At 42.0% G+C, this 24727-nt stretch overlaps 2 protein-coding genes across 3 annotated transcripts in view; one reads left to right on the top strand and one right to left on the bottom strand.

The window, feature by feature from the left end:
• The window catches only part of LIMS2 (LIM zinc finger domain containing 2), a 32294-nt gene extending 7878 nt beyond the window's left edge, over nt 1-24416 (bottom strand). Inside the window, exons 1-5 of the mRNA XM_035334386.1 lie at nt 24288-24416; nt 11842-12001; nt 10980-11046; nt 10437-10557; nt 302-451 (exon numbers count right to left, since the gene is read on the bottom strand). Coding sequence (XP_035190277.1) covers nt 302-451; nt 10437-10557; nt 10980-11046; nt 11842-12001; nt 24288-24298 — 509 coding nt within the window. The 5' untranslated portion in view covers nt 24299-24416. The remainder of the gene's footprint in view (nt 1-301; nt 452-10436; nt 10558-10979; nt 11047-11841; nt 12002-24287) is intronic.
• On the top strand, nt 2236-11581 carry GPR17 (G protein-coupled receptor 17). Of its 2 annotated transcripts, XM_035334385.1 has the most exons (3): nt 2429-2603; nt 4333-4490; nt 7123-10047. In XM_035334385.1, the coding sequence occupies exon 3, from the start codon at nt 7157-7159 to the stop codon at nt 8189-8191; it is 1035 nt and encodes a 344-aa protein (XP_035190276.1). In that variant the 5' UTR covers nt 2429-2603; nt 4333-4490; nt 7123-7156; the 3' UTR covers nt 8192-10047. The 2 variants fall into 2 exon arrangements, with proteins under 2 accessions (XP_035190275.1, XP_035190276.1); XM_035334384.1 differs by lacking the exon at nt 4333-4490 and having other exon boundaries at nt 2236-2603; nt 7123-11581.
• Nucleotides 24417-24727: the final 311 nt, after the last annotated feature.

Below are 24727 nucleotides of genomic sequence, written 5' to 3'. Positions count from 1 at the left end.
TTTTGAGTAGACTGGTAACAGCTATCTTTGTGCAGCACTTTGATTATAATCTGCACACGGCCTTTGATGTATGTTCACACCAAGGAACTGTTATCATTTTCAGTACAGGACAGAAGAACAACAAACAGAAAAATAAAACTGCAGTTCTGGGCTTTCCCAATGTCTCAATTTTTCCTCAAAGTATTTCTGTTTGTACAACAATGTGAAGGCAGCAAAGTTTAGGCCTTGGAAAGGGCTGCATTGCTGACTGTACTGCTTGTCTCTCTCCTTTGTTGGCAGGGTTTAGAATACAAGAACATACCCACAGTGAGTGCAGTTGAAGTGATCTGGATGGTAGGAATCATTCCTAAACATCAGAGGCTGCTCATCAATTATCAAATGGCACTTCTGACAGATGTACTTGCCCAGGCCCTTAGCTTTTTCACGGTTATGGCATGGCCTGCACAGATGCCTGGTTAACAAAAGAAAGAAAGAAAACATCAGGAAATTCTTTCTACTAAAAAAAAAAAAAAAAAAAGAAAAAAAGAAAAACGTATACTGCATGCTGTAAGATGTACTTTATGTAACAGGAGAAATATCTTCTGAGGTAAGACTGAACATCATTTAGTTTAGTATCCTGACTGTCACATCAGTCGCACAGAAAATAATACGCAGATAGAACAGTCTCCAAGCTATATTTCCTTAGAACCTTCCTCTAACAGTCCCTGATTTATATACCATATTATAGATGTTCCACATCTACCATCACCTGACAGTCTTCCAGGTAGTTCTTCCAGCTCTTCTAGATCCAATCCTTTCTGAGAGGTGGACAAGGAAAGGTGGCAACATCCTCTCTCTGTTGATAACTATGGCATCCAGCCATATCAGAGGCATTACAGGACTGGGGGAAGGGGAGGGGGGAAAGTTGAGGAATGATAATTAAAAACTATTAAACCACAGCACATTGCTCGAGTGCCTTTACTATGGCTGAATTCCTTAGTTTTCAATAGCTAGGACAAACAAGAAGCTATTGAATCCTAGGTCGTCTGTCTACAACCTCCTTTTAGTCCTAAGTTTTAATAATTAAATAATAATAAAAAAAAGAACTATGCAGTTTTAGGTGGCAAACATAACTGTTTCTATCTCTTGTCCTAAAACGTATTATAAGTACAGCCCTGGACAGGCAGATAAGCCAAATTTGTGGTAGCAAAACTTGGGGAAAGGCATAAAAGGGACTTTGGTAAAGGCTGAAGGAATCCACCAGTTTTTTCTCTATCGCTTAGAAGCTCAGAGAAGAAACTGTTCAGTTTATTTGCCTACTGCTCGAGCAGCAATGCTGCAGGCTGGTAAGAATTTATGGTAAAACAAAAATGAGAGAGGAATGAGTTCTGCTGGTTCCATGATCACAAAACAGAGAATCCTGCTTAATTCCTTTCACAGTATCACTATGAGAAACTAAGATTTACAGGTCATTCTCAACAGACACCAGACAAAAGGAAAAGTTCAAATGGAAAGGGTGGATTTACGGCTGAGACGGTGGGTTCATTGCAAGGCCCCTTCCAAAATTCTGGTATGATGAATCACTTACCCTTAGATCTGTAAAATGGGGATAAGGATACAACACAGATGTTGTTGTGAGACGTCAAACATTTATGACCCTCAGCTGGCAGGCGCCTGTCTAAGTGCTAAGTATCATTATTATTCTCTCCAAATCTGACCCCTCCTGTCAGCAAGAGTTTCTCTCCAGGGCTGGAACTACTGTCTGCCCAGACGGAGTCCAGAAAAAGCAGACAGCATCCCATTATAAGGAAACATGCAGCTGTGCTCATCTCAGCATAAAGGCATCAATTTTATTCGGCACTGTCAAATGGAGAGTAATTATATGGGGCAGGACATAGGGACCCTGAAGCAAGTGTCCTGAAAGAGCCCCCTCTCATTCAGCTGAATAAGGTGCCTTCACCCATTTGCACTGATAAACCATTATCAACCCCTCCTCATTCACAAACCCTCTCAGCCGCCCCATAGACCCTCCTCTATTGCAAGCAAAGGGAAGTGTTGGACAGGCTGAGCTGTAACCATAGCAGCCGCCCCTCTCCCTCTCCCTCTCTGCACTCCCACCATTATGGAATTATCCCATTCTGAAATGTCCTGTTGTGTCTATTAATACCCGACTTCCCCCAAACAATGCTTCTCTCCACCCTCCTAAAATAATCAGGGGACTCCAAGAAGTCTGTGTTAAAGGCTGGGAGTTCAGTAGTAGCCATTGTAGCTACCACAGTCGCACCATGAACACTGGAATATTCATACAGTATATTCATATCTGTAACAACAGCAGCAAACCCCATGCCAAGGGCTCAGCTGGGAAGAAGACTGCTCTTCAGTGCAGGGGTGTCCTCTTCCCTGCTCTGTTGTGTGACTGAGCTGATAACGCACTATCAGAGCTAGAAGGACACTATATAGAGGGGCTCCCTTCTCCACCCTCAGCAACTCTGCAACTGCGTGCTCTTTTTGGATCATCTTGTTTCACCGCTGGTGCTTCTTTTTGGTTTGCTGCCATCAGGAGTTCCCTGAGATTTTCCCCAGAAGGACCCTATACTCCACCCATAGGACTGCACTGTAAAGAGGTAAGAGACAAACTTCTGTTAGCAGAATAATGAAGGAACTTTCCTAGTGGCATTAGTTTTAGCTGGTGTCAGCGAGGTGGAAAGACACATATGGAGAGCCTGATGCATGTAATTGAAATGTTTGAAACTAAGAACCGGCAGCATCTTTTCAAGTTCAAAGAATAACTTCATTATCCTCACTCTTCTTTACGTCACTGCTCCAAAACATAACACCTTTCAAATTTCTGTATTTCATGTCCATTCGTTTGTGCCTGGAAAACTGACAGTTACGTGGTGTGCCCTGCACACTCTGACACTGCTTTGATGCTTATAAGGAACTAATATTTCAGCTGAAGGGTGGGAGGCTCAGCAGAGAGCGCTTTTCAGGAGAGTATCAGTCAGAACTGGACTATTTCTAATGAAAAGTACTTTCACTGAAAGATAGGAGACACTCCCATTTGACAAAACACTACAACCATAAACATAAAACGCCACAAGCTGGCATATTCCCAAACCAGAAACTGCTCATGAGAACAGTAATTTCTGAAATCCACCACAAACCTCAGCATGTACTTCACACTTACCTGCAGTGGACACTGTAACAAAATCTCCAAATTAGCCAGGGAAATAACATATGATAAGCTAATTATTTTTTTCTGTTTATTAATTGTTGCATTAATGATAGGTAGAGCATCTGTTGAAAAGGTAACCATGTTGTATCTATCCTGACAGCCTTGTGGATTTTTTCTTGCTTATTTCTGAGCCAAAGAGAAAGAGGCACATAAAATATGGTCAGCGTGCTTGCATTTCAAATGAGAAGTGACATTCCTCTCACAGCTCAGGCCTGGGAGACCTGGGATAATGGCTTCCTCCAGAATAGTGCTCTGTTCAGCAATACGTAAATCACTTCATATTCACAGAACACCAAGGGTGCAAGCAGACAATGAGCCAGACTCCTAAAGAAGTGTTCAGTCTGCGGAGTCAAAGCCTCTCGCACTATGCTATGTACCTTAGCACAAACTACACATTCTAGGCCATTTGGGAAAGTTGCTGGTTTGCTGTCAGCATTCATACAGACGAGTACAACAGGTTTTCTAGGACTTAAGAGTGTGCTTTTTTGCAGGCATAACAAGCCAAAAAGAAAGAAAAGGCCTAAAAAGTAAACAGTTATTTAAATGGATAGGATAGAAACAAGCAAAACAAAAGCGCAGCTTTAAATGACAGTAAAGGACTTTCCACAGTTTGCAACTACAAATATATAAAAACTTTTTTTTTGTATATTTGTAGTTGTCACTTTTGTAATTATTTTTGTAAAGTTGCAGCTTTCTGTTGAAAACTACACAATTCCAAATATAAGCTCAACAATTAATTCTAGCCAAACATTAGCAAATTAGCACTAGCAAAACTTTTTCTCTGTCCTAGTCAAGTGCTACATCACAATTGTCCATGTCAACAAACAGAAATGTAAAAAAATGAAAAATGTGATGTAAGTTCCTTTCTAACTCAAAACCTACACAAAATCAGAAAGAGACCCACTTCTCTTCTACAGTTTCGAACAGGCAATGGAAAATATCTTCCTTCACCTTCATCTAAAAAGTAAATAAGGTAACAGCAGCTCTCATGTGAAGGCACTCATTTGCAGGAGACAGAACCTATTTAAATTTCATCATCTGCTCTAAGACTCCCCCTTCTTGCCACTGGCACACTGGGCTTCTAGGTAGTCTAACATTCTCCTTTCTCCACCCCACAGTATTTTGCAGTGAAAACATGTCCAGATAGAAATCAATGGCAGAGTCAACACTGACATCACCGAGGAAAAACCCTTGACCTAAATGCCTTGGCTATTCCACGGCTTGCACTGACAGCTGAATCTGAATTCCAAAGATCCTCCTCAGGAAATAAGCTCAAGTAAGAACCTGTTTGATGTATCAGGCTGCTAAACCCCTAGCATCTACCTTGTGAACAGGGATTACTGCTTTGTTTCCTGAACTGATTTAAATGACTGTCATCAGGACAAGCGACATCCCTGTCAGTTCGCCTCGCTTCAGCCATTTCAGCTGGTCTAGTCCAACACTTCCTGCTTTTTTCAATGGTGTCACAACCCTATAAAGAGTAACACTTAACCATCAGGCCACCTCATCACTGACAAGTGTGTATGTACAAAGACCACTTCATTACATTGTTTACACATGAAAAACTAGAAAATAAAGATAGGTATCACTGTAGACTAACAGCCAGTAAAAAGGCATACTTCTTTGCTATGCAATATAAAAATACATATTTAAACTAATTCCATCCAGACAAGTATTTGAGCATACAACATTAGTATCACATAGAAACTACAAACTCTTGTGTTCAAAAAATGCTTGTGGGTTTTACTTTATAAGGACAAACACTAAAAACAAAACTTGCGGGCTCCTCTGCATCCCCAGGAAACTCACAGAGAAAACAGCAACAGTGAGTTTTCTTTTTTGTACGTGGAAGTAGCAGGAACTGCATAGAAGATGTCACATATTTTGATAAAATGAAATGCTCCTTGGAAAAAAAGTCATCTTTGTACGTGCACTTCTAGTGATACCAAGCTAGTAAGTGGTTGCCTTCTCTAGGGCTACGAACTAGCACACAGCCCACAGTAGGCAGTAATAGCCCAGAGAGTCGAACCTAGTCTTTTCTGTGCCGTACACATACCGTGCAGCTAGACAGTGTCTGGAGTAAGAAGGCCCCTCTGTGGCCATGTGAAGAAATTCCATTTTCTAAATTTTCTTTGTTCTCCGTTCTGTTGACTTTTGTCTCTTCAACTCTGAACTAAGTAAAGTAGTCCAGAATATTCATTTCTAACTGCTGTAGTTTTCTGCCCACCTGAAAGTGACAGCAGCCAAACAAAAGACAGGAATTACTTCTTCCAATATACTGGACTGTTCTAATCACCCATTCCAATTTCTCAGTCAGCCACCAATATTCTAATTGTAAATTCTACTGGCAAGTTGGATGCATTGTCTAATACCTTGGATCAGCTGTCTAATGATATAAGATTTCAGCACATAGCACAGCTTTTGCCCAAGACTACATGTTCTAGGTAATAATGTCAGACACCATCTTAAAATGCCAGTCTCGGCAGAGGAAAATGGAGCGGGCCAATCTTAAAGAAAAAACATTTTCATGGATGACGAAGGTGTCAAAGAAACAACAGACACTTTATTGTTTCCCTAGGCAAAGCAGATACTCAAGCCAATGGAAATTCTTTCTGTCTTTAGCTTTCATTACTTCAGTGTTTTTTTAATATTGCTTTTCAAATACAGTTGTATTTGCCACTGCCTTGATGACCGATAATAAAGTACCCAGGAAGAAGAAGCTGGAGTACAACATTGCCTCAGCTTTTTTCAGCTTCCTTAGCTGCTTATCCTTTGAATATGGATTGAATATTATGGAGCAATGGTCAATCAGTACAACATGCAACAGTGAGCACAATGGAGGTATTGCTGTGGATACTGCCACACCTCTGAGGAATCCAAGAAACAGGCAGTGCTGGGAAGTCAGACTGCCTGCACTGCCCAACCACCTACACTGACAGACGAGGAATGTACAAAAAGCCCTGGGCAGGCACTCAGAAAAAACTAATCGCTTTTTGTTGATGCTGTTCAGGACCCTGCAGACACCAGGGAGACTGGCAAAGCTGAGCCCAGTTTTACCATGCTCCAAACTGGAAAAGCTCCTGGATAAGCCACAGTGGAGCTCAGGCTTTTGAGGGAGAAAGAGAGAAAGTTATGCTGGGAGAAGAAAGCTGTAGGGAAGGATGGCACTTTGACTGGCAGCATGGGCATTACAAGTAATCTTTTCTGTATCAATGTAGTGCTTTTTGCTGTTCAAATCAGATGCTGCTACCCACCCAAAAAGTTTCCCTTTATATTGGTACTCTATGTGCTTGCCACAAATACAGGACATCAGACTAAAATAATAATCATCAAAGATTTTCAGGAAACCTGGTTCTCTTCTCTTCTCTTCTTTTTTTTCTTTTATTTTCCTTTCCTTTCCTTAATAGCAATACCTGACCTATCTTCTACTCCTTTTATGAACAAGACTGCTGTAGGTCACCTTACAACAGGTCTGTGTTCAGAAAAGCTGATTCATTAGGATCTCTTCAGTCCTAAACCAGTCTTTCAAATTAAACAAAGCAAGTACTTTCTAGCTAGATAAGCAGAACCCACTTCCACTTTTCCATTAACCAGATACATAAGCATGTGACCATTACTCACCTGATCTCAGCACAGGTTGGTGACAAGCTCATAACCAGTTAGCTAGCTCTTTATGGTGGCTTCTTCAACAGGAATTAATGGGCTGGAATCCCAGCTGAGCAGGAGGTATTCAGAATTTTTATATAAATGATTAAACTCAAACTGACATGACCTATAAAATATCTGTACCAGCAAACACGAGACATCACTGCTTTCCATGTGTTTTGTTGTGTTGTGTTCTCCCTCTCTCCTCCTTTCCCCCGCCCCAAACCAGGCTTTTTTGTAATATATTGTCTCCATTCTTTCAGGTTTTTCTTTTGTATTTCAAAACTGCGGTGAAAAATGAATGGCCCAGCAGATCCCTCAAGCCTACTTTTCAACTGCTCACATCAATCTAACTTCTCTTTGGAAGCTTCAGAGCAATGTGGCAAAGAGACACACCTCGAGAACATACTTTTTGCCACTTTCTACTTCCTAGACTTCATTTTGGCTTTTGTTGGCAACGCCCTGGCTCTTTGGCTCTTCATCCGAGACCAGAAGTCTGGCACACCTGCCAACATTTTCCTGATGCATCTTGCTGTGGCAGACCTGTCGTTTGTGCTGGTGCTTCCCACACGCCTGGTGTACCATTTTTCTGGTAATCATTGGCCATTTGGTGAGATCCCGTGCAGACTCACTGGCTTCCTTTTTTACCTCAACATGTATGCCAGTATCTACTTCCTCATGTGCATCAGCGTTGACCGTTTCCTCGCCATTGTGCATCCTGTGAAGTCCATCAAGCTTCGCAGGTCCCTTTACGCCCATTTGGCATGTGCCTTTCTATGGGTCATAGTTGGTGTTGCAATGGCACCTCTGCTGCTCAGTGTGCAGACAGTAGAGATGAACAACACAACCATCTGCCTGCAGCTCTACAGAGAAAAGGCATCACGTCATGCTCTTGTGTCCTTAGCAGTTGCATTCACCTTTCCATTTGTTACCACAGTGACCTGCTACTTACTAATCATCAGAAGCCTCAAGAGTGGGAACAGAGTTGAGACACACCTGAAGGAAAAAGCTATCAAAATGATCATCATGGTCCTAATGATCTTTATGATCTGCTTTGTACCTTATCATGTCAACCGCTACATTTATATTCTCCATTACAACGGGACCAAAACTTCCTGTGAAACACAGCGCATTCTAGCACTCAGTAACCGTATCACTTCCTGCCTCACGAGTCTGAATGGTGCCCTCGACCCAGTCATGTATTTTTTTGTAGCTGAGAAATTCCGTGATGCTTTGTGCAACCTGTTTTGTGGTAAAAAGACTGTAATATTGCATCAAACGTATGAGGGTAAGACAAATGAAAGCTCGCTAAGTGCTAAATCTGAACTGTGACATTTACCACTGCTTCAACATGAGAACACTCTGTTCCACCAAAATCAGCGAAGAGTGCAGATATGCAGCAAGACAGTCTACCCGAAGTGAAACTCACTCCTGAGGAGGGAAGTTCCATCATTTTAATGGAACTAAAATTAGTAAGAACCCCTCTGACAACTGAGATCACATGCTCCTGTCTTAGTGAAACTGCAAATACAAGTACAGTCCTACTGATTTCCAAGATGTGAAACTCATGGCTGAACACTTAGGAATAAGGAAGGGAACAAAGAGGCTGTTAAACGGACAGCTTCTTTTTTCAAAAGGACTTAATTCCCAAAGCATTCAGCAACGATTTTTCCTATGCACAATACATACAGCCTACTTTGGAATTGTACCAGCAGTAGAGACCCATTCCTGAAGTAGATCTGCCTGAAGAGTGTTTATACATCACAGACAGAAAACTGGTACTAAGTCATAGCAAGAAGAAAAAACAAAATACTGCAATGCTCCCAACCAGGACTGGAATTCAGATAGTACTCACAATTTTTTAACTGCTTCTCAGCATTCAGAGTTGGAGATGAGCTCTAAGCTTCACATTACTACTTCTACCTGCCATCAGCCATGGCCCCATGGCTTCAGACAGAGGCCAGACAACATTCACTACACCTTATCTTTTACGTAGTTCCATGCAAAACATCAGATGTCTTGATAACGCTCAAACTGAAGAATGGAAGAGGGCAGTTTAGGAACACAGCATTCATCTTTACTACATACTACGAACTTCTGTCTTAAAAAATGGTGAAGGTGAAGAAAAGCAAACATAGGAAAAAAACAATAGAATCATTTAGGTAGGAAAAGACCTTCAAGATCAAGTCCAACCATCAGCCTGACCTACCAACTGTCATCACAAAAGCACGTCCCTTAGCACCACATCCACATGCCTCTTAAATACCTTCAGTGTACTGAAGTCCCATTTGCCCAAAGGAGATCCTTACCTTCGAGGTGTTTTACATTTATTTAATTTCTGCAATTTACCTAGCAAGACTATTTATTCACTGCAAATAAAGTAGGGATTACCTTAACTACCCTCACTGATATAAATTGCATCCAGTGGAATATGTCTGGGAACGACAAACACACCAGGCAAGACCAGGTACAATGAGAAAGTGGAAAAAAGACCTAAGAGTTTCCAATAGTATTTACTAGCAGAACGTTTCTATGCTATAGTGATAAATGTTAGCGGAAATGACGATAGGTGAATTATATTTTGGACAAACACATACCTAGGCGCACACATCCCTCTTCTGGGCTTTTAGGAATGAGCTACTTGCAATTTTAAGTTTGGTCCATAAATTATGAAATCAAACCTACTTTTTCTTTCTTGAATTGTTTCAATCCTAGCTGCTTTCCTAAAACACCTAGGAACTCTCCTAGGTGCTATGACAACAGTACAAATTCTAACAAGCTGAAGTGTCAAAAGAAAATCTATTACATCCAGCTCTAAAAACTAAGTCACAGAAGTTGCATGCAGGATTGGACAGAAAAGGGACTGAGACAGCTTCCCACTGTACAGGATACAAATACAGAACCTTGACTTCCCCACCATTCAGCTAGTGAAAATATAAACTCCAGGAAACTAGTAAGCTTTGTTCAAGACACATGACAGCCAGAAATTAACCATGAATTGTGCAACACTGGGTGCTATCTGCTAGAGAGTTTTGTTTTCTTATGATTTGTTTTTGTACAAGCTTCTTTCTATGTTTTTAGCTTCTTACTTCTAAATTAAATGCATTAATCAACCTTAGGACCTGTTTTTATGTTTCTGAATATGTAAAATGAATGGTTTCTGAAGACCAGTGGAATCTTATGCTGAATATGCTTTGAAGTAATCCTCTATGTTATTCTCTTGGACTTTTGCTATGCCTTGATTTGCTGCTGTGCAACTTACTTGACAAATAGCCTACCCAGCATCACATAATCCCTTTTTCTCACTTGCTACCTGGCCTTTTGCCTATAATTCCTTTCTTTTCCAGAGCCTATCCGCTCACTACTAAAATTTAAGTTTCTGCTTTTTATGCATTTAATTGAATGAAGAACACTATTCTTCATTCCATTTCCCATCTCCTAACAGGCTACTCCTTAGAGCTTCTCCTCTACCTTTCCAAGCTTTACCTCCCAGTATACAGTCAACCAACCACTCTCCACATCTCACTAATGTATTGATAACAGTGACACAACTTCCATAGCTCCTGCTCTATCTTACCTGCCAGCATTCTTCACAAAACCCAGGTCAGCAAGTGCTACATCACAGAGCTCACAACGGAAACATTCTGGGTGCCAGTTATTGTTCATTGCCTTGATAACACGCCCAATGATGAACTCACCTACAAAAGAAAAGCAACACCTTGAGATGCAGGCAGAAAACAGTTTTATCAAAAATTTACTGCCCTTCGTAATTCTCCCCTTTTTAGATCCACAAGACCTGCTACATTCTAACTTCAGAAAAAATAATTCTTCCCACAGCCCCAAATTTTGGGATGCCCCAAATCACTGCTGATATGTTTTGTTTCTCTCCAGAGTTTCTGCTCCTTAAATGACTCCAACAATCCCAGCCCAAGGCTGGACAGCATTCAGAGATGGAAGGTTTGCACGGCCCTGTAGCTGCTACTCTGTGGTGTTGACAAGGATGCATATGCTACAAGGGAGACACTGCTAAAAGAAAGGCCACTCGCCCCTAACCTCGAGGTTTGCTGTAGTAAATCCATAGCTGGATGAGGCTACACAGATCTGTATTTGGACACCTTACCACATTCCCCACAGCAAGGAGCAAACAGCATCTGAAAGTCATGCTCGCAGTACTTCCGACCTTCAAACTGTAAACAAAAGAGAGAAGTAGTCCTCATGAATAACTGAACCATGTTCAGTTCAAATAGTTCAGCAATATTTTCCATTGAAATAATTAATCGGTCAAGGTAAGTCACATTTTAGAGTTCTAGTCTCCCTTCTAACCTGTTTTTAAACTCCCAAGGATTTTCTTAAAGCAACATCCGGATATGGTTTCAGCCTTATAGTGAATTCATTTAGCAAACAGTTAAATCAAATCTTATGAAACAACAAAAATCTTGAGGTGTCCCAAGCCCTTTTCCTAGACTTTTCTTTTTTCTTTTTTTTTTTTTTCTTTAAATCACATATTTGGAAGTACTCCTCCTGCATGAGACATACCCACAGCAAGTTAAGAATGCAGCACATTTAAAATAATGTATTATTCAAAACATATGCTTGCACAGATTCTGCAAAAATATTTAAACTTCGTTTCTAAATGGGTTGACCAATTTCAGTTGCCAGTTGGAAAAGTTTGGTACAAAATATCTGACAATAAACACAAAAAATCAGTTAAGTCTAATGAAATATTAAGAAATATTTTGTGTTTTCTTTTTGATATGTCTCTTACCCAGAGAGTGAACAAAGCTTTTGTCCTTACTGATGAACAGGAATACGTAAGAAAAAAAATAAACTAAGTTGGAAAGCCCTCAAAAATATTAACATTGGTTTAGGGCTAAGAAATTAAACATGCAGGAAAGAAGAGAATTCCTATTTCTGCCACAATTTTCACCTAAATCCTTGCCTTTATTGATTATACTTCTCTTATACACAGTCTGCGACCTCACCTCATAAAAAAGTCCATCTGGGAACTGACGAAAGCACTGAGCACAGACAAAGCAGTTTTCATGATAGAGCTCCCCATTGCTGTTCACAATCCTCTCGGCGGGATCAAATCGAGTCTGGCAGCGTTCACATACTGCATTTGCAAGAGCATCAGACATATTACTGGAATAAAGACAAGAGTAAGAACATGAGCAACGCCACAAGCTAACCACGAGTATACTAATACCATCGAAGTTTCCCCAGCACCTAGAAACACATTTCCATTGCTTTAAACTCCCTTTTACACATAAAAAAAATAACAATGAGCAAGTCAATTCAGCACTGACATCAGTTAGGAATAATGTTCTTGCGACTCACACAGGGTGGCCAGCTCCCTTGTGGTTAAATGAACTCATGTAGCAGATATATCTATTGCACACTTTTGGCTGCTTCACCAGTCTTTCACCCCATTATGTCATCCTCATACCAAATACCCACAATTTAAAATAAACCAGTAGTTCTGAGAGCAGCAAACCCAATAAATCCTGACTTCTCAGGATTTCTGGTCTCAGGATGCACACTTCTCAGATTTTCTAATGTGTAGTAAGCACCGAGCTCCTACCACCGTCTCCCCTTCACTGTGGGAATTAACAGGATCTTTCCCCTCTACCAAGCAGCTTATGTACCTCAGATACATTTTACATACAAGATTCATTGAAAAATAATTGCATACAATGTCTCTGTCTTCCTGACAAATTAGTTGGAACTGTCAAAGGGTTAAAGATGTCTGGAAAGAAAGTCACCCCCCTGACTGGCTTGGCAAGTATCAGTTAACACCAGCTTTATTTCCTCAGAATGCAAAGCTAAAAACAAAACAAAACAAGAAAAAAGCGCCACGCTTCCAAATCATGCAAAACACTGTTTCATCCTTCTCCCCTAAAATGTGGAATGAACCTAATATTTTCCAAAGAGAGTTTCATGTTTGCCACCATGGTAATCTAAGTTCTCTGTACTAATAAGAGAACGCAGTTTTAAAATCCTGTATCTCGTGTCCAAAACAGGATGGAAAAAACTATGATGAGGAAAGAGTCTCAGTTGCTTGTTTCGATACAATCCTTCTTTTAACCATTGGAAAGATAGCAGTTTTATAGCCAAGGGAATAAATAAATTTCAGCACATCAGAGATCTCAGAAATATTTTGCAGCAGTTCTGCTGAACCACAATGTACAATATATGTATATACAATAAAAGATAGCTTGGCATAAAGGTTTTTTATTTTCCTTTATTTTAATCATAGAATCATAGAATTTATTTTCATGTCCAAAGCTACTTAAACTGTTTATTTTTGCACATTAGAGATCAGAACCATCATTGTTCAAGGTGTGGTAACTGTTACTGTAGTAAAAAGCTGCATTTCCATTGTTAGAGCTATTCTACAGCCTGATGTTCTACTTTCCACATCTCTTTACAGAGAGCAGTAATTCAAAAACCACGTTCCAGTTGCAGCAGATTCTCTTTCCTCGGGTCGGAGGTATCCCTACAAACACATGCTGACATTCGTATGCCAGCACTCTGGGCTCTGAGCGCAACTGGAAAGGGCAGGCAGCGGGGCAGGCAGCGGGGCAGGCAGCGGGCACACCTTCCTCCTGCCACCACAGCTCCCGGGGCGGCAAGGAGCAAGGGAGCTGGCCATCATTTCATGTATGGAGCACAGATTTAGAAGAAACCTGTTAGAACTTGTTTCCTTACTGCAATAGGAAGGAGCTTTATAAAATGGACATGCTCCAGAATTACGGATCAGCAGGAAATCCTGTGACTTTGTGAACTCAATCCATGGGTTAAAGGAACATTTTATCCTGCCAGAGTAGCAGAAGATTAGGTCAACACAAAAATACCAGTGCTTGCACCAAAGCTGAGAGATCATGCCTCTGATCTAATCAGCTTACTTTCAATTGCCACTATTCCAGTTAAATCATGCACCAAGTATGCAACAGTACTTCAAAATACAACCTCCCCAAATACTGCTTCTTTCTTGAAGATTTTGATGCCTGGATTCAAAGACTTGAGCTAGCCAAAAGCCATGACTAAGACAACTTCACATTTACGTCAGTGAAGAAATTACTTTGGGTTATGGGAGAAAACTGAGCAAAAAACTGTCTTAATGAGTGTCACAGTAAACCCTAACTTATAAACAATATAAAATCTATTGGAAAATTAATTTCTGAGTGAAAATCAAATGTGCTGTTGTTCTGTTCTCACTGTCCTCTCTTAGAATAAACTACAACTCTGGATTTAAGGTCTTAACTCTCAAAAAATTCATTCCCCTCACTCACTTGCAGAAGCATCAAGAGCCCCATGAGTTTACTCCCCACTGCGTAGTGATGCAAAACGTCCAACTCCGAGCTGTGGAATGTGATGTGCAGCTAAAAAAATCACTTGAGATTTTGCAATCCAGTTTAAAGCAAAAACTTCAAAGAGCTGGAAATTGAAATCATTAACAAAATTTGAAAATGTTTGCACTAGAAGAACTTGGTTGCTGCAGACAAGATTCCCTCAAAGGCCTAAGGAAGGTGACTGTGACACAGCCAGCACTGCCCAAGAATTGCCACTGTGCAAACACGCTTACGACTGCAACTCTTGTGCATCAGAAAAACTACTGATCCAGTAAAAAAGAAAAATAAAGAGCCCATAACCAAAACAACACAGTTCTCTGCCTCCGTTACAGGGCAGCTGAAATTTGCTGTGAGAGCTGCACAGGACATGTACAGCGGTACATAACCCCCCCAGCGATGTGTCTCCTGTGATACAAACCAGCAGCTATGGATCTTCAACAGTCAGAGCTCGAGCGTTACCTCTCCGCTGTCTTTTCAGTTACAGCTTTGCTTCTGTTTTTAAGAGGTTTTATCATTGTCAAGCTAAAATTTGCAACTTTGGCACTGCCATAAGGGCATGACTTTGCATCTATTTAAAGTTCCACCCTCATATATACCATAGTTTAGTAATTTCCCTCAATCACACACCCCTGTGTGTCCTCTCCCTTGTGACAGAGCAAGCATTTATTCACCTAGATCAAGGATACAACTAACCAAGGCTGGAAGGGGGAGGGAGGACAGTTCTAATTCAGAGCACTTCTATGACCCAGTTTACCACACTGCTGCAAAAACACTTGTGAGAGTAGCACGGGGAGGGGAGGAGCAACACCAAAAACTTCCTTTTGGTGGTGGTTCCAAGCACGAACACAGAAGGTTGAATTTGTGTGACAATCTTAAGACACTTAGATATGAGTCCTTCCCACAAAAGACAGTCACCACTGTGCAAAGCTTCTGGCATTCTATTTGCTCACCAATTTTTTGCAACACAGCGAAATATAAAATCCTCTTCTGTTTTAACAATAAGCGGGTGACACAAAGGCAGGAAGAGATTTTAGAACATGACCAGCTCAGCATCCTGAGGATCTCCTGTCCGGTGTAAACCCAACAAAATACCAGTGCTCAACAACACGCCTTCCAATCTTTAATCATTACGCGCCTTACCTTTAACTAATTCTCTTTGTTAAAATGCCTACTTTACAGGAACCAGCTAGTTACCATTATAATTAGGAGAGGGTTTCTCACACGTTGACTTCTCAGAAATATTAGTTGTAAAGTGTCAGCACTGCTGGCAAGTTCCAAAAGAAAAATCGTCCTTTGTATGAAGTGGAAGTTTATTAGGAGACCTATTCTGTGCTGCTGCTACAGTTACTGTAGAAGGATTTGAAAGCATTCTATCTTCTTAGATCACTGAAGTCAATATGGATTTATTTTCCACAAATAGTTTCAGACATCTTTTGTCTGTCAAATGTCATGTTCTTACATCACATTCTCTTCTAGATGCTGGAAATTGGGCCTGTATTACTTCAGTAAAAAAGGGTTGGATTTAACCACCAAGACAGCTGGTTAAAATGCTCCAGCTCCTGTAACATTACCTTATTTTTTACACATCTGTCCCAGGGATGCAGCACTGGTAAGAAGCTGAAAAAAGTGCTTGTGCTCGGCCATAACGCTGGGGCAGCCGGGCAGCAGTCAGGGGGTGCTGAGCAGCTGCACTGTGCATCACTTCTTCTGTGTGTTCTTTCATCACCTTTACTATAAGTATTATATTCCCTTGCTTTTCTGTCCTATTAAACTGTCTTTATCTCAACCCACAAGCATTTTACCCTTTTTGGCCGGGTTAAACCACTACACCAAGAAGCACCATGTGTCTGCATCAGGGAGCCAGTAGCTGAGAGAAAAACTGGAGCACTCCAGGCTCCTTCCCGTCCCCCTGGCATGGGTGAGCATTTGGGCTTTAAGTCCTTAATGGTGACAAAGACCAAAGGAGAAAAAAAAAGTATTTACTGGGACAATACCAGGCTATGATTCATTTCACAGATAATGACCAATAAAAATAAGAAGAAAGAGGAAGTGTATCAGGTCACGAACTGCTGGAAAATAGCCCTTAGCTACTCTTATCACTCTTTCAAAATCTCTTCACTGTAGTTAACATTTATCTGGATACATTTTTCAAACTAGCTCAACTTCTTTATAGTTATTATTAATAGGTTATGTGATTTTCAAAACTCAAATTATTTTTCATTAAAATATAAAATGATTTTATTAAACCTGTCCTAAAATGGTGATGAAAAAAAAAAAGCATTCCCATGTATTAAGTGTGTGATATGTTGTACATTTGATAACCTGAGCATAGTTGAACATTTTCAGAATTTCTCCTTCTGCCTTTCAGCATATCTTCTTGACTACACAGCCCCCAACCTCCCAATGAAATAAACATTTTATCATAGGGATAATTAAGAAAAACATACAAATGCAACTTATGGTCACAATATGGAGAAAAATCTTTATAGCTTCTCATCACTCACTCCTTGACCTACCAGCTACAACAATTTGCTATTTGTAGAAGACAGATTTTAAAAGCAAAACGATTCCACTGCTTCACACACTTGAGCTGAGAACACACCTCAGTGTCTGTACAGTTGGCCTGCACAGGAAACCACCATCAGGCAGACCTCTGAGACCAGCAGCAGCAATGGCAATCTGTCAGTATTCACGCGGACAAGGTCCCATGCTACAAGTACTCAGTAGCCGCCCTCGGTGTAGTGCAACACTCGATTCCAGTAACCCCTGACTGATTACTTCAACAGATACGCATTAGCAGAGCCTTCCCCCAGCCCAGGGAAGCAGCGACAACCAAGAAGTGTGCACGTTTTGAACAGGTTCTGCCTCTGGCACACCTGAACCACCCGTTTATTATCAGGCATGTACCGCTTCACCCGCACCATGTCCCCGATAAACGACTTCTCACATGCGCGTTCTGTATGTCCCTTCTCCACTTCCATAGTCTCAAAGGAACTAAAATGACCATGTTGTGATGAGCGTTCACCAGCACCAGTAAAACTCATCATTCTCAAATGGGTTCATCAGTTTCCACCAAGGAGCAGCAACACTGCTTTTGGCTTACTGTCCTTGGCGTGAAGAAGGGACATAAACCAACAAAGTCAAACAGTTGAAAATAATTACACATTTCAAAATGCTGTCATCTCACATCATCTCCTTATCCTTCTTATCAGGTCACGCTGGTTTTCTGTTACAGTTCTGTTTCTTTGCTGCTTTTTCAATGCTTATTTTCTTTTCTCTCACCACTCCCTTACGTGCTTCTTACTCTTCCTGAACAGCATCCTCTACCCTCAACGGGGCTCATTTCTTTACTGTCCTCCTACTCTAATGAGGGATGCAGGCTTCAGACCGAGTGGTCAAACCAAGTGCCCTATTGTGGGTAAGCATCAGGGCTATCTCTAGCTAAGAAAAGACTGAAATGCAAAACTTCTGGCTGCCAGAAGAACATCTCCTCTGCTGCATGCTCACTGCTATTGCCAGTGACGCAGACTTCACATCCCGTACTTGTGCTGCAGCTCACAATTCTCCCAAAATGCAGTAAATTACTTACATTTGAATTGATTTGTTCATTGTTAAATATTAATTAATTTCTACCCAAAGCTAACTTCAATGAAAATTGAGGAGACAATTTCAATTTTAGCCTGAAACACTGGAAAATTACCCAGTGAGCCAAGCCATGTAGGTGTCTGGGCAGACTTAAGAAGCTTTGCCTGCTATGCTCTAAATAATCTCGAGAAGCAGCTATACTAGAAGCTTCGGTTTCTGATAGAAAAAGTTTCAGTTTCTGCTATTTACAGAATAAACAGACTACTGAGCCCTAAAAATCAAGGCGCAGTAAAATTGTATCAGCATTTTGAAAAATGACTGCATTTCACAAACAGTGAAAGAAATACTTTATTCTCACAGTACCTAAACACTTCCCCATTAACGAGACCAGCCCTGACGCTGGATCTGAACAGTCCAGCACAGTGCTTCCAAATGGGAAAGGTTCTCCATTACTGCTTTCCTGTTATTGTTAAAAACTGAAAGCTTCCTCGTCAGGAAAGTCCTTTCCTTCATAAGCCTCTTGGAAATAAAAACAGACTTCATCCCCTCTTGCTGTGTGCATACAATTCCCGCTTAAAAAAAAAAAAAAAAAGGCACAACCCACCACCAAAAATGAACGTCTATCAAGTCTTGGAAATGCTTCATCAACACCATTCCCTTCACCTCAGAGACATACCCACGTCTCCCAGCTGCTGTATCTGTCCTGCTGCTCAGGAGTGACCCTGTGCCACTTAGCCGATCCTGCCGGCGTTGGTACAGTTTGGAGGATGCCAGCCCCTGCAGCCTCAAGCCAGCCATGGCACCCAATGCCACTGTGGAGGGGAATGCAGAGAGGTGACTGGAGAGAACACCAGCAGCACTGATATTCAGTGAGTCACCTTCCTTTGGGGAGTTGCCTTTACATTTTAGAAGAGCTAAAGCAGGATGCATACGCTTCTGCTCAGGCATTGTTTCTTACACTTCATCTGCCATTCTGCTACGGTCTTCAACATCAGACAACCTCTTTCCTGTATTCCACTGGTAATTACCTACTGAAGGCAGCGCACGAGGAGTCTGCACCAGCAATTAGTTCCGTTAGACTGGCATACCGTACCTGTACAAATTCCATCATCCAGGAGATAAGATTGTATTAAAAAAAAATCCTCAGTCTCCTCGTAATTAATCCATTTAATTCAAGAAGACTCTGACCAAAGCAACAGAGAAAAACAGAAAAGCAAAACCGATGACTAGATCTGTTGCCCACGAGCACTTTAGCTTACTGCAGCTCAGCATCAGCCCGTGGCAGCTCTACGGTGGCTGCCTGCTGGCTACTGCATCTCGCAGTGCCTTGAGGACACAGCAAGCAGCAGAGCCATTCCTTCCACTTGGATGAAGCACGTCTCAAGAAACAAGAGCGTAAAGGCTCCTGCTCCGCCAACACACTGCAGCCTGCAGAAGCCGCGTGCTGCAGGGTCAGGCAGCAGGCAGAAGGCACATAGTTGGCATTCCAGCCTCCAGAGCTCTCTGCCGGGAAGGGAACCCAGCAGGGCCCCAACCAGGAGCTCGCCCTTTCTAACGCTCCCCCTCTCCACCCACCCCTGCAAGGGAGATAAAGGATTACACAGCACAAAGGGCTCGGGCACAGTGGGCAGGGAGGATAAAAAGAATAAAAAAATCGAGAATACAGAAGTCAGTTTTTAAGAACAAAGGGAAAGGAATGGAGGACAATGTGCACAGCTGAATCAGTGTCATCTGATCAGCATCACTGTGAAACCCATCTCAACAGTCATTACCAACATATTATTTTCTGGTAAACTATAAAAAATGAGGATTTTTGTAGCATGATAGTGAAATGCCTTCCATGACTACAGTTTGGCAAGCTGTAGAAGGAAAAACAAGTAAAAGAAGGAGACGTGATGATTTCATAAGTATTAGGTAAGTGTTAACCAGCAGAGATCCTTTCTGTTCTCTAAATAAAACCAGAAGGGTTTACTGGGATCCACCAGAAAAGGAACAAACAGAGAACATGATCGTTTCAGTAACCTAAAGTCTACAATTCAACCTACATGTCGTTGCAAGTTTCAGGTCTGACAGCAATCTGCCACTACTGGTTTCTGCAGATTGCATTTGTTCTTTATTCATTCCTACTTTATGGAACAGAAGAATAATGGAACTGTAAAAAATAAAAACCAGTTGATGGAAAGGAAGAATAAAAATATCCGCCAAAATGAGTCATTTTGCTGATCTTTTAAAGTGATAAAACACTTTATAATGCAATTTTAAGTCACCTTTTTTACTTCTAATACAAAGCAAAATATCAAGCCACTGCGCCCTTTCATCTCCCACAGCCTTAAGCAATCTGGCCAAAACTCACCTCCCCTCTCAAACACCTAAGCTTTTACCATCCTGGCTGCTACAGAACGATTTTACTGGTTTTCAAATAGCCAATCTTCCACAGACAACTGTGAGTCCCTTGTTCAAAAAACAACGCAAGGGGAGTGAAGGGGGGGGAACCAAAACAATAACCATCCTGTCTTCCCTCCCTTCAAACACACACGTGCTCCTATTCCTGTTCTTACTGTCCTGCACCATAAATAGGGAAAATGTGAAAATGCACGGTTTTGGTTTTCTTTCCCTCTTGACAGATCACTTTTAAGAGAGAGGGTCAATGACAAAATCTTACAGCAGATTACTTTCTGGGCCAAAGCAGAGCAGAAAGCAGCTAGATTCCTTTCAGGCACTAACGAGTAGTTCTCCTCAGGGAAGCACCTCTGTGTCCCCAGAACAGACTACGAGGGATCCTTCAACAAGTTAAAGTGCATCTGGATAGTCTCAGAGAACAGACTTAGATGGAAAAATGGTAATACTAAAACCACATTTTTTTCCAAACCAAAAGTAGAAATGGCTGCTTATAACTCAGATGAGACATCTATTAGTTTGATCCAGGTACTTTCTATCCTGCACAAAGAACCTTTTTTAATACTATCAACCTTTATACTCTGCCTCCTCCTCATCCATTAAACCTTTTTACTTGCAATTACTTCATAAAATGGAGCACAAGCACAGCAGCAGCTCTGTAATGAATTAAAAAGCATCTAGTCAAAAACTGGCTAATTGTAAATAATATACCCTTATTTCTTACCTCAACTGGATTAGGAACAATCAATACGCGTATCTGTAAATGCAGCTGTTCTTCTTTTGTTGACTGCAGGAAGTACATAGGCGTATCCAGATCCCAATTAGACCAAGCATAGTAATGACAAAGATCTCTCACAAAAATAATTATGCCCTGAAACATGCACTAAGGGAACATTTTTCCTTGGGCTTTTTATTATCTTTATACTAATTTCCAAACTCAACACAATACAGCACAGGCATTTTTTACCGTTATGTCCCCTAAGCAACAGCACAGCAGTAAAGTCTTAATGAAATTATCTTCAATTCTGTTTTATTTCCTACTTCGGGCATTTGACAATGTTTTGCTCACTGGTCATTCACTGCTCACCTTTCTTAGGAATGATTCTGTCACAACCAACAAAGAAAACTAGGCAAGACACAGGAGGGAAAGAGGGAAAGAGGGACACACACAAAAGCAATACTCCAAAAGGCAAAAATTAAGAGATGGAGCAAACCCACCAAATCAAGTACAGAAGCTGTCTTCATGCACTTAGTTGTAAAGAAATGCTGTAGCATTTGGTGCTAAAGGCACCAAAAATCATCTAAATTGCATTTTACTCACCACTGCAAAATACAGAAAGGTTGCTAAGAAACATGCTGGTTTATATATACTTGGATATAATATGTATAATACATTATCTTTCAGAGTTTATTTCCAAATGTAGTTAAACAATATGTAAGTTAGCAAAATTAATATATATTTCCCTAATTTCTTTTGTCCTATTATCTTTTGATCTTAGTTGGAATAGCTATGTTCAAACAGAGGCTGTTTTGTTTTTTAAGCTGACAGCATCCCTTTAAACCACAGACTACTCTTGGAATTAGGGGCTGTAACATCAAGATACAGGGAAGTAAAACTGCTCTGCCAAGACACGGCATTCAGCTCTAGCATTTGCAAATTCCAGTGATGTGCTAAGCAGTGTTCTCTAATAAAACACATCCTCACATCCTACCAATGTAAGCTCATACTAGGATACACGTAGTATTTGGATTTCACTTGCTAAATAGTCACTTATTTCTAATAATTTTATACAATGAATATATAGAAGTACACATCCTTCGTTGTATTTTCTGAAATTATATTTTTCCCTAATGCTATCAGTAAATCAAATTACTGTAGCTACTTAAATTCAGAAGACACACTCTGCAGCTAAAAAGGACGGAACACTTAAAAATGAAAATTGATTTATTTTTCACCTATCTTAATCACTAATAATGCATCAGTAATCACAGTACCTAGCAGTGAGTTCCTACTTGTTCCTATTTGACAAGAAAAGTGAAGCGAAAAATAATTGCGTGTCAGCACTGCACATCCTCCTCGCTTTACAGAGCAAAACACAACAAAATCATCCCCTTTGGTGTGTCAACTGTTTCAAGACTAGAGACATGTTTATGTCGTATTCCTGCCTCTGGAAGGTTCCCACTGCTCAGTGTTGTGGAGATGCTCCAGCCGTGAAGCAGTTGATCTCCTTCTGGCACCTCAGAAGCCCTCAATCTCAAAAGCTTGAGAACATGTCTACATACTGTAGGCAGATTTTGAGAACTACCACGTAACAAACATCAGACAACATCTAGCGAGAGCTCTGCTCAGTGACCCACAGGTTGGTCCAAGGAAGCCTGTTCTCCATGCTGAACTGCTTCCCGTGACTTAAGAGTCAGGCCTACCCTGAAACCACTGCTGAACACGGTGCTCGCCAAACGGCATCAGTCAGGCAAGGTGCTGAGCCATGCCAATGTTTCCCAGACACTGAAAACCAAAGGCAGGTTTCGTTTCGCTGAGAAACAGCCAGTCTAAGATAATCACTCTGCCCTAGGAAATTCACAAGTGTTCATAATTGACAAACTTTCCAGTATAAATGTTTTTGAAAAATTTAAGTAACACTTGCATTCATGCAATTGACTTCAAAAGCAAAGCCAATGCCTGCTCACTTTAACAACCCTCTGAAGTACATTGGAAGGAAAGAAGACAGAAATCCTGCTTTACTTTGGAGAACTGTGCACTCTTCCCTCCCTGCTCAGCTTCCTTGGAACATTCCTCCCAGCCTCATGTTTCATGTCAGCGCTTCTTATGAACACAGTAATAACTTCTTATAACTTAAAAGGCAAGTTTCTGAAGAAGCACAGGAGAAAAGACGAGGATTGCTGTGCGCAGTCATTTCCCACTGTCCTCTGTAGTTGCGTGATTTCAACCGAGCTGAACATGTCATTCTAAACAGTACCACACCAAAGCTGTACGGGAATAAAGTAAGTTGGGTTTTCATAGACAACACTCTTCCCAGGTCCTCTCTTTCTTGTCTCTGTTTAGGAGGTGCACGGGTACCATGACCGGTGAACATTTAAGACTCTTCCTCTAGTGTTGAGAAATTTATGTGAACTTGTAAATACACACCTATGTGACACATCAGAAGAACTAAAAGTGGTCATTTAGACAGAGAAAAAAAAGTAACCTTCTGACAGGAGGCAAAAACCTTTTTTTAAGCATGTACAACCACCTATCAACAACAATTTGTCATCACAGACAGCAAAAATAACATTGGTCAAAATGATAGGTGAGGACAGAACTATTCAGTGCGTTATCATACTTAACAACCCACCAAATGTGATATACATCAAGTAATTGTAAGCAGCTGCACAATCCAGACATCAAGACTTTACACAAGAGAGTGAATACTTAGAGACAAACTACTCTGTATCAGGGCTTCTGGTCACAACAGTGCTTTAGAATCACGACGACAGCAGGATTCAGGATGATGACTACACTAGAAAAAGCATCCTACTATTGTTAATATAGTTTCTTCACGTCTTTCAAGACACTTTACAAAATCAAGCTTATTTTCAAACTGCTTCATAATATCTGAGTTTTATTTTACAGATGGGAAAATAAGTGATCAGACACTGAAGCACTTGTGTGACCCCTCAGAAGATGCGAGCAAACGCTTTCCCCGCTGCTTTTCTCATTTACATCTGTCAATTCAGGGACATTACAGAGCTCCCCACCGTCAGACAGCGTGGGAGGAGAATCAAACTCCAGATCTATGGACTTCTCGGAACACGTATCCGCGAGGCCAGTCCAAAGAGGTCACCGAGCGCACGGGGGCAGCGGCCGGAGGAGCCGCTCGGTGTGTGGTGGAGGCGTGAGGGCACATCGGCGGCGGGCTGCCGCGGCCCGAGCCACAGCGGGGCTCAGCCCAGAACCGCTCCGTCCCCGTCCCACCCTCTGCCCTTCCCCGGGCCGGGGCGATCCGCGGCGGGGCAGCGCGGCTCTGCCCCTCCGCCAGGCCGGCGGCCGGCCCTGCGCTCCCCGCCCGCCTCCCCGGGGGCTGCCCCGGCCTTACCTGCCCGTCATGGCGGCGCGCCCGGGGCCCCGAGCCGCTCGGCGGGGCTCGGCTCGGCTCGGCTCGGCCCGGCCCCGGCCCCGGCCCCGGCGGGCAGCGCAGACCCCGCCCCGGCCCGGGCCCCTGGGCGTGGGCGGGAGCGGCGGCCCCCGGTGACTCAGGGCAGCCCCCCCGGGCCCCGCGCATATTTTTCCTATAAAGGGAAGAAAAATTGAGCAACGAGGCGGCGGGGCCGGGCCTGCCTCCCGCCCTGGTGCCTGTTGCGGGGAGGCAAGCGGCCGCGGTCCTGCAGCCGCGACCCGGCGGGCAGTTACGGCTGGTAAACCAGGCGGGACATTTTTTCCGTAGAGCCGCGCTTCCTGCCGGCCGTGAGGGGGTTTCACACTCGCTCCACGTCTCGAAGGGGTACCTCCAGGACGGCAGGAGACCCGCCTGGAGGC

The sequence above is a fragment of the Oxyura jamaicensis genome, chromosome 9 (assembly GCF_011077185.1).
Source record: "Oxyura jamaicensis isolate SHBP4307 breed ruddy duck chromosome 9, BPBGC_Ojam_1.0, whole genome shotgun sequence".
Lineage (NCBI taxonomy): Eukaryota > Metazoa > Chordata > Aves > Anseriformes > Anatidae > Oxyura > Oxyura jamaicensis.
The sequence above is the reverse complement of the archived record's forward strand: the minus strand, read 5'-3'. Positions and strand labels throughout refer to the sequence as shown.